The sequence below is a fragment of the Artibeus jamaicensis genome, unplaced genomic scaffold (genome assembly GCF_021234435.1).
Source record: "Artibeus jamaicensis isolate MK-2021 breed Jamaican fruit bat unplaced genomic scaffold, CSHL_Jam_final scaffold_614, whole genome shotgun sequence".
In the NCBI taxonomy this organism is placed as follows: Eukaryota; Metazoa; Chordata; class Mammalia; order Chiroptera; family Phyllostomidae; genus Artibeus; species Artibeus jamaicensis.
In genome coordinates, this window is record NW_026522050.1 from 7,569,230 (window position 1) to 7,580,192 (window position 10,963).

Sequence of the window (10,963 nt, forward strand, 5' to 3'; positions counted from 1 at the left end):
GATACTAAATGTATTCATATCTACAAAAATGAAATCTCTTTATGTTGTATAAATTTGGATTGGATGGTCATTATTCATATATATGTTTAGGTGAAAAATATCCCATACTTTTTGTTATATATATTTTTATTCAAAAATACTAAAATAATAGGTTTTACATAAGCTTAACAAGTGCAATTATTGTTCCTGTTTGTGTCTTATTTTCATTTTAACAGAATGATCAAATTAGAGAAAGGGTAAGATAGGAACTGGACTTGAAGTGAGACACACCTGAGTGAAAATTTGTTCAAATTCTTTCCTGTCCCCAGTAAAATCAATAAAAAGAATACAAAGGAGAAAAAGAATTCTTTCTTTGTTATCTGTGTAACCCTAGAGCACTTAATCCTTTTAAGCCTCAGTTTCCTCATCTCTTTATCACAGATTTAATATACATATTATTAGGAGGAATACATATAAAATCAGACATTTATAATTCTTGAAGAGAGTATCTAAGATCATACAGAGCCAACCATCTGCTCATCAGGAGCTAAAGCCCTGGTGTTGAAAGAGGACACTGTGTCCTTGCTGGCCTCATGTCAGGAAGTGAAGTCTCCAGGATCCACCCTCATGTGTAGTAGAACCTGTTCACCCCATGGTCATATTCCTGTGTGCATCCTAGCCTCAGAGATTGTGGGGCTCTCTGCCATCCACCTCAGAGGTTGTCTGTCCTGACCATGCCTTCACTGTTAGAGTTGAGTAGAGGTTTTCTCTTGGCCACCCAGGCTGGCCACACCATTCCCATGTGCAGGCCAAATACCTGGACCACTCTATTAGTCTAATCAAAAACCCCACACTGCCAAGAAATGAGTCCAGATCCTTAATCCCAGATTACCTCATGTCATGCTCTTCTGCTTGTCCCTATCCCAAGGACTTTGGCTATAATGGTACAATTAGCTACAAAGGAACCAATATTTATCTATTACAATGAACTCATGTACTCTGAACATTTTCTGCTCAGTATTTAGAAACAAAACATTTAATTCTCCTCACTCATAGGTCGCCATTCCATTCTTCTCTATTGAAACCCCACTTTGGCCATAGTTCTACCTCCCCGCTGATGTACATAGACAAGTCTCTTCTTGGAAAGATAGCTTCCCTTGCAATAAAGACTACTGTAATCTATATTATACCCCAACATACCTTTTCACTGTCAGAAGGCTTTCCTCACTACTCCATCCTCTCTCCCTCTACTCAAACTCACCTGAATTGTACAAGTTCTGTTCAGAGGTATCCAGCCATGGAATATGAAAAATAGAGACATGTATTGAAGAACATGCATGATATAAGAAGCTTTGGAAAATAACAAGGACAAAGCATCTCAGTCTCCATCAAAATAGGTACCTTGGGACCTCACACAATTCTCCCAATAGCCATAATCTGCACTGTCATATTTTTCTCAGTCTCTTTGAGGGTCTGAAATCTCTTCCATTTCAAAGCTGAATTTAGTTTTGAGAAAGCCTACAAATCCCAGGTTGTCAAATCTGGGCTGGAGGGGTCTTAGTCACCAGAGTGATCAGATGTTTAGTCAAAAAAACCTGCAGGAGACATGATGCACTAAGGGCACATTGTTGTCATGAAGCTGCCAATCACCAGTTGCCCATAGCTGCAGCCTTCAAAGTCATCACAAAGTTTCCACAGGAATGTTCATCTTAACAAAATTTGATGCAGATTCCTTGCTATACTCACTCAGTCATTTTGAATATGATGGCCACATGGCACACATGCTTGCTCAATGGCATCTGTTGTCCCCACCGACTAGTGCAGGAAATGTTCATTGTTCACACAGGTGAGTTTTATTACACTCTCTTTGGCTGACAATTACATCGTTGTGGCACAAACTGTTCACTTTATATAAAGTATGGTGGGACTTTTCCAAGGCATGCCTCGTATACCTTCTTTCAACTTACAGACCTAACTTCAGCAGGGTTCATTCCCAAGAAGTCAACCACACTGTCATCCCACCATCTGTGGGTTCCTCTTCCCATCTCTAGCTCCTAGTCATAGTATCCTTCAGTAATTTTGTGTAATCAATCAGTGTTATACGTCAAAATTTTAACCATAGCTCTTTATTTCTTTTCAGGCATTAATATCTCCAAGCACAAGCACTACCAGGGATGACAGTTGCTGGCTTTGTATAATAATTCAAGAAAATGGCTCTGTGTGGTAAAAATCTGGTTAGAAAATTTGTTAAATAATAACTGAAATAATTCTCATGGTATCTATAAATGTGTGCCTCAATACGAAGAGATAGCATTACTCAACTGAGCTTGACATCTTCTGTAGAAATATACTCTGAACTGCGGTGGCAATGACAACAATATTCAGTCAGAGTGGCTCCTCCCATCTCACTCTGCCTGTGACCTTCATCAAACTACTCTTTCTCTTTGGACCTCAGGTTCTACTCAGTCAAATGAGGGGCTAAAACTGAATAATCTGAATTCTCTATACAAGTTATTGCACCCTGGATTATATTAACATGAGTATATCACTGCACATACCCATTGAGCTTGATTGAGACAATGGCAGATGGCTGGGAATTCAGTCATACCAATGGAACACATTACAGCTGCAGGCCAACCAGACCTGAACTGGAAGTGGCAGTGATAGCAGACAGAGAGTTTGGGGTGCAGGAGTCCCACCACCATCAAGTTGGTCTACTTAACAGGCCTTCCATTCTGTATTTTCACTGGGAGAAACACTTTATAAAAGTGAACATTCAACTTTGTTAGTTGTCATGAATATCAAATACTCCAAATAATGACTACAATTAAAGGAAAAGATACTGTTACTTATGGTGAGGATGTTCAAGAAGGCACCCACACAGAGGTAGTGTGTTATGGCCAGGTGGATTGGCAGACTTCATGGAAAACTGTATGATGGTATTTACTAAATCTGAATTTTATATACACCCACTCACACATTTTCAACTCCTGGTTTTATATACAAGATAAGTGGGTTTTTGTATCTACCAAAGGGTATTACAGGAGTGTTCACACTGAAATTATTGGTAATAACAAAAGAGAAAACAACTCAGCTCCCTACCATCCTGGTTAAAGTAGATCAATAAAGAACAAAATAGTTGTAGAAAAGATCAATAAATAACAATATAGTTGTAGAAAAGAATGTTGTACACCAATGGAATCCCTCTTTGCAACTGAATGCAATAAAGTGAAAAAGTGTATAACTGCCTACAGCAGCACAAGCTTTAGGTGTCTGCTTGTGTTCACTTCAAGATTATTCTACCATGATAATAATAAACAGTGTAATTATTCCTTTGGTCTGAGAGACTAGTGACTTAAAAGGATTTCTGGAGCCCAGATTGGTGTGACTCAGTTTGTTCTGTGTTTTCTGAAAAGTGAAAGAAAGGTTGCCAGTTTGATTCCCAGTCAGGACCCAGGCCTGCATTGCAGGTTCAGTCTCTTGTAAGTACCTGTACAAGAGGCAATGAACCTCTGTTTCCCTCTTACAAAGATGTCTCTGTCTCTTTTACTCCCTTCTTTCTCCTCTCTCTAAAAATAAATCAAAATATTTTTTAAAAAGGATATCCTCATATGGTTGGCTTTGGTGATTCTGGTAGTCTATTTGTTGTTCTGTCTTCTTCACAAGGGTATTTATTTTAAATTTATCTAACTGTATACTTATGATTTAAGTAGTATCATATACAATACATACCAAAAAGGTTATCCAGAAAGCAAATCTATATATGCACCTTCAGATTCTAAGAAACTTCAGAAATTTATTGTTGTAATGGTTTAGTTCCAGTGCAACCTTGTCTACAGTAAAGTCCCACATATTCTTGGAAAATAAATGAGCAACTTTTAAGGAATATTTCTATGATAATATGTCACTTTGCTCATAAATGATCACTGTATTTTTAAGTAAATATGTCTTATTCAAAATATGAGCACTTTCTGTTTTAATTGATGTTAAACTACAGTTGTCTTCATTTTCTCCCAGTACTCCAGCCCACATCCCCCATACCCTCCTCCCATCCTCAGTCCTACCACCCTTTGACTTTGTCCATGTGTCCTTTTTGTATGTATGTTCATTGATGACCCTTCTCCTATTTTACTCCATTATCCCTCTCCCCTTCCCTCTGGTTACTGACAGTTCTTTATTTAAATGTCTCTGGTTCTATTTTGCTTGCTTGTTTGTTTGGTTGACTGGGTTCCACTTGTAGGTGAGATCATCTGGTATTTGTCTTTCAACTCCTGGTTTATTTCACTTAGCATAATGCTCTTCAGATCCAACCATGCTGCTGCAAAGAGTAGGAGCTCCTTATTTATTTCTGCTATGTAGTATCCCACTGGGTAATTGTACCATAGTTTTTGATGCACTCATTTACTCATAGGCATTTAGGTTGTTTCCAGCACTTGGCTATTGTCAATTGTGTGGCTATGAATGTTGGGGTGCATAGGTTCTTCTGAATTGGTGTTTCAGGATTCTAAGTGCATAATTCCAGCATGGAATTTCTGGATCAAAAGGCAATTTCATTTCTAATTTTCTGAGGAAATCCCTCATGTTTTACAGAGTGACTACACCAGTCTGTATTCCCACAAAAAGTGCACAAGGGTTTCCCTTTTTCCACAACCTCACCAGCACTTGTGTTAGTTGATTGGTTATACTGACCACTCTGACTGTTGTGGAGTGGTATCTCACTGTGTTTTTAATTTGCATCTCTCTAATGGCTAGCATCCTTTCATGTGTCTTTGGGCTTTCTTAATGTCCTCTTTGGAGAATTCTCTATTCAGGTCTTTTGCCCTATTTTTAACTGGGTTGTCTTTCTTCCTGGAGTGGTGACCTGTGAGTTCTTTATATATTTGTGAGATCAAATATAAACCCTTGTCCAAGACATTATTTGCAAATACATTTTCCCATGTGGTAGGTTCCCTTTTCATTTTGCTGCTTCCTTTAGCTGTTCAGAAGGTTTTTTTTTCTGATGATCTCCCATTGGTTTATTCCTTCCTTTATGTCTCTTGATCTAGGGGAGATATAGGTGAAAATATTTCTGCTTGGAATATCTGAAATTTTCCTGCCTATATTATCCTCTATGACTTTCATAATGGTGCCACTTCAAATATTGTTTCCAGAACATGGAGATTAGTAAAGCTCATTTCCTTTGATGCCATTACCAAGCATAAACTCCCAGAAGTGGAATTGCTTAGTCATAAAGCTGTTTTCTTTTTAATTTTTGTTAACTCCATACTGCTTTTTACATGGCTGTACCAATCTACAATCTCACCAACAGACAATGAGAAATCTCTCTTCCCCATACCAAAAAAAACAGATGGTTGTAAGAAAATAGTACAATTGACTTTATGTTAACAAATTGGACAATCAGGAGGAAATAGATAAATTCCTAGAAACATCTAATCTTCCAAGACTGAGCCAGGAAGAATCAGAGAATCTGAATAGACAGATTACAACTAGGGAAATTGCAGCAGTAACCGAAAAACTTCCAGCAAACAGAAGTCCTGGACCAGACTGCTTCACAAGTGAATTTTACCAGAATTGAAAGAACAGTTCTTTTGAGCAACTTTAATGAATTTAGTGGGAATCTGTAAACGGCTGTAGATTACTTATTGCCTCTAGGTTCCATTTCTGTATCAAACACTGGGTTTATTAGAAACAACTCGGGATGTATGTATCATAACATATATGATAATATATGGTGATTACTACACAACATAAAACATTTACTCTGAAAAAAAGGTCAAAATTGACTTAATTTATAGTGAAATTTATATGCTCTTAAAGTAACAAAAATTTTTGGTTTTTCAGAATTTTTTATAGAAAAACTAGCTATGATAAATTATGTATGTATAATTATACTCATATCACAATTTTATGATATAAACATTCTCTATAAACCTATAGGATACCAGCCAAGGAAAAATGAATAAATTAATGTAAAAAAGGTTACATTGACCTTATTCAGATAAACTATTTGCATACAAGCTATATTTATTCTGATGTAATTTTTGTTTGATTATAAAAATCTCATGAAACAACAAAATTTAGTTTTCCCTAAGCACTATGATTATAATCATTTTTTTCTGTATTTACAAAAATCTTTATTTTGTAAAAATCTTTAATGTGAGTGTTTGTATATGTGTGTCTTTGTGTGCAATGTGAGTGGTTGTTCTTGTAAATTATGAGATAGAAACAATACACTGGTATAAAATTTGGTGAGCTGGAAGTAAAGAGTGCTCAGTGTAGTCATTGTACCATTGCTAAGTAAGTAAAATATTAGGCAATATGGTAAGGAGGGAAAAAAGCTAAGTGTTAAAAAGGCCCATGTTTCTTTCTCAGTTACCCAGCCTGTGGGGAATAACAGATGATGAAACATCTTATTATACCTGTCACTTGTTCCTGAGAGACCAGCACCCAGGTCTACACACAGCCATGTTGATATAAGTAGGTCACTGAGGGGACAGTGCTGAACCCTCTGGCAGACAGACTGCAGGCAACAAAGAAATCTGTGATCTGGAAGAGGTACAGGTTTTAACTGTGGTTTTCTCATTTCCATTTTATATTTCTTTAGGGTTTTATCTTTACTTGACCTAAAGCATGTTATAAAACTAATAGAGGGTACAAAATATTGTACAAACTTTTACTTACTTTTATCAATCTCATTATTTTAAAGACATTCATAAATGGCAAGGAAGAATAAAATGTGAGTATTATTTATGAAGATGTTTGGGCATTTTTTCTTCTTGTTTTCTTATCTGTACTTTTAAATATTTTATAAATATTTTTAGTTTGAAATGAAGTTTTTTTTCTAAATATCTCTACAAGCACAGATAATTAGATGAGTTCAGAACAGGTTTTTAGAGACCTGCATAAAGATTACTACATCATTATTCAGAGGTAATTCTTTGTCCATTCTATATTCCTCACTTTCTCATATTCCCACATAATAGAAGAGGTCAAGTATTATATTATATACAATATACCTGATATGTATGAAATATAACTGTAGAACAGAGAGTTTAATTGGCCTTCTAAGCACCAAGTCTTCTTCACCAAAGGATTCCAGATTTCAGGGATTCTCAAGAGGAAGAGGATCAAGAACACAGTCAAGCAATTTTACAATTTCTAGGGAATTGGGTTGGGCCCAGTTCAGATGGAAATCACTGTGAGGGACTATTGACACGTGAGGACATTACTTTGTATCTTGCATATTTAATCTTTTGGTGAGCAGATGAAGTGGATTATAGTGGATTAGAGCAGAGGGTCTCACACAATAATTCACACTTGCCTCTGGGTCATTGGTTCTACCAGGGTACCTACTATCAGATCCCAACACACCTCCCCCAAGCAGTGCTGTCAGAGGGGGCATGGTTAGCCCTGCATGTTCCAGTGGGTGCACTCTAACCTATCACCAATGGGGACCCCTCCAACTTCTTCTCTAGTCAACCCTCCCTGCTCTGGGAGCCCTGGATCACAGACAACCTTTATCCCCTGTTGACTGAGGTTGGATAGGACCAGGGGATAATGGGGAGGCAGGGACAAGATACATCAAGAAACAAGCCAGTGATCTGCCTGCTTTACAATATTGAATAATGAGGAGAAAATCAAGAAATATATTTATTATCTGCATGTCTCATTTCACTACAATTCTTTATTGCAGAATAGAATAACACTTACACTGCATCAGGAACAGAAACAATCTTGTAATTAGATATGGGCTATCTGAACCAAATCATTCTAAGAACAATTTGGCCGACTTTAAGGACATCAATTTCTCTTTGTATAGAATGGGAAAATACTACATAGGTTAGTATAGAAATAAACTAATTTATGTTGTATCAAAGTGTGCTTCTTATTCTATATAAATTGTATTATTTTCATTGTATCAATTAGTATTAAATTGGAAATATTGCAGAGAGTCTTTTTCCTTAAAGAGAATGTGCATTGTTGAGCTCTTTTTCTAACTACTGACAAATAGAAGGAACCACCAGCTTAACTGCTTAGACACTCAGATGATTTTGCCCTCCACTTGCATTTCATTCCTCCACAACCAGGGATTTCCAGACATGATTCATGGCTGTTGAGAACTGCACCATGTTTACAGACTTCATACTCTTAGGACTCTCTGGCAGGCAGGATGTGCAGCAGGGGCTCTTTGTGCTCTTCCTGCTGGTTTATGGCATCACTGTGATCGCCAACCTAGGCACGATCCTGCTGATCAACATGGACTCCCGACTCCACACACCCATGTATTATTTCCTGAGCAATTTGTCTTTCTGTGATGTCTGCTACTCCTCCACTATCTCTCCCAAGATGCTTGCTGACTTCTTATCTGAGCAGAAGAAGATTGCATATAATTTATGCCTGGTTCAGATGTTCTTCTTTGGTTCCTTTGGGTCTGTGGACTGTTTCATGCTGTCTGTCATGGCATATGACCGCTATGTGGCCGTTTGTAATCCACTTCTGTATACAGTTACCATGTCCAGGAGAGTGTGCATCCACCTCGTTGCCATTGCCTATATTGCAAGTTTCATGGATATCACCATCTTTACCTATTTAGCAACTCGACTGTCATTTTGTAATTCCAATATCATCAATCACTTTTTCTGTGACCTCCCACCATTACTAGCCCTCTCCACCTCAGACACAACCACCACTGAAATAGCATTGACAGTTTCCTGTAGTTGTGTTGTGGGGTGCAATGTCATCACTGTCCTCCTCTCCTACAGCTACATCATAACTACCATCCTTCACATGAAGTCAGCTGAGGGCAGACACAATGCCTTCTCTACCTGTGCCTCCCACTTAACTGCTGTGGCTATATTTTATGGAACACTCCTTTTCATGTATTTCCGACCTAGTTTGAGTCACTCCATGGACACAGACAAAATGGCCTCTGTTTTCTACACAGTTGTCATCCCCATGCTGAACCCACTGATCTACAGTTTGAGGAACAAGGATGTGAAAGGTGCCCTGAAAAAAGCAGTTGGCAGTAAATTATGAATCACAAAGGTTTTATTTATAGATGTTGACAGCTAATGTTTATGGATATGGAACAGTTTTCTGTAGTCTCACAAATATAATTCTGGATATTTCCTTACCCACCTTTGTGCCTAAACTGAATGCAGAGAATAGTCATTACGAATGTTTATGTCTCTGAACTAAAGAAAAGAATTAATAGGTTTACTTAACTGTTTTGCAAAGAGGATCTTTGCGCACTACTCTGCTCTCTTCATGAGTATATATATATATATATATCCCAGAGTGATATTGTCATAGTGCCACCTTCCTCCATGTTTAAAGTTCCAGTTTTTTAAGCAATGATTTTAATAAACTTGCTGATCCAGAATGGAGTTTTAATAGTTTAAGTTAGCTTTAATTTTCTTCTTCCTTTGTGTTTGTATCACCCTATAAATTTCCCATCCTAAGACTTCGAAGTAATTAGTAGTAAAAGAATGAATAAGAATAAATTATAATTCTCCCTTAGCTCAAAATCCCATAAATGCAAGACTCTTGTTTATCTTGTTCACTAGTATTTCTATTTTGTTATTTAAAATGCTCATTTTAAGGATGCCATTCATAAACATTTATTGAATGAATGAAGGTGTGTCCCCTGCAAGACAAATGTAAAAAGCAGCCTTTGTGAATGAAAAAGAAAATCACTGTGTTTAGTTTTACTTTAGCTTGTTCATTTTACACAGAACTCACTGGTACTTCTTCTTGGCCCAAGGCTGAATAAGTATCAGGGATACAGATCATGTCATGTAGACCACTTCTCACATCCTCTATATTTGATCATTCTACCCCAGGGTTTGGCAAGATCAGTAGATGTAGATTTATATAGCACATCACAGCCTTCACATCAGACTGTGGATTTGCCCTCTTGCCATCACTCTGGGTAACAGATACATGCTCTTGACAACTGTACAGAAACTGCATGAATGATACTTGGGGGTCTAGGACCTTGACCTTCTCTAATAGCCTCTATCCTCTTCATGTGTAAAGTATGCTTAACATGTAGACTTTATCTCCCTTTACAACATGTTGATAGCATTATACTAATTAACTTTTTTAAAAAACATGAAATTCTCAATTGATATAGTTAAAGTTGAAGAGTTACTAACAAAAATATTTGTTCTATGGAGAAAAAAACAAACAAACAACTAGTATTTACATTAATATTTCCGTTGTGATGCCTTAAATTGTTTCTCTGTCAATTGTAAAATAAACTGAAACCTTAGGCTAAACACAATTTAATAGTGCTCATTGCTTAGTGTTTTGATAAGTAATGCTAAGATCTATTTTAATACCTTCAGGTGATTGTATCTGGTATTTACACTATCATTGAATAACTGTTAATACTCTTATACAAAACATTATATAATCTCAGGTTCTCAGAATTTTCATTTAATTTTTAAGGTTGCCATTTTATTAAAAAACCTGAATGTTCTCTCTTCTTCTCCATGGAGGACAGAATAATAGACTGCTTCTCATTTAGGTCCTTTTTGCTTTATATACACACATACCTCCCTTTAACATATAAAGTGTGTTTAATGTACATTATTCAAACTTCATAAAAGTGAAACAACATGTTTTGCAGCTTTGGTTAAATGTCCCAATTCTTAAATCACAGACAACTATCTCTTTTAGTGCTTTGTAATGATATCATTCTGTGTTTATATCACCATCTCCAATATGATATTATGAGTGTTCTTAGCTCAAGAACTGAGCACTACATGTCTATTATCCAAAGCACCTGAATAGTGTCAGTGACACAAGATGACAAAACAGACAAATATATACAAAAATGAAGTATTAGATAACATTTAACCTCTTGTTCAATGTCACTATAACAACAAATTTTCGGGTATGAGGCTTGACAATACGTATTTCATCATTCTCCAGAAGGTGCATAAATGGCTGTGGACACTAAAGTGATGGATCTGTAAAG

At 36.7% G+C, this 10,963-nt stretch overlaps 1 protein-coding gene across 1 annotated transcript; it reads left to right on the forward strand.

Annotated features, from left to right (window-relative positions):
• Positions 1-8,085: 8,085 nt before the first annotated feature.
• On the forward strand, positions 8,086-9,015 carry LOC119047296 (olfactory receptor 1044-like). Its single transcript, XM_037142709.2, has one exon. It carries the CDS (start codon positions 8,086-8,088, stop codon positions 9,013-9,015), a length of 930 nt encoding a protein of 309 aa, XP_036998604.2.
• The last annotated feature ends 1,948 nt before the right edge of the window (positions 9,016-10,963 follow it).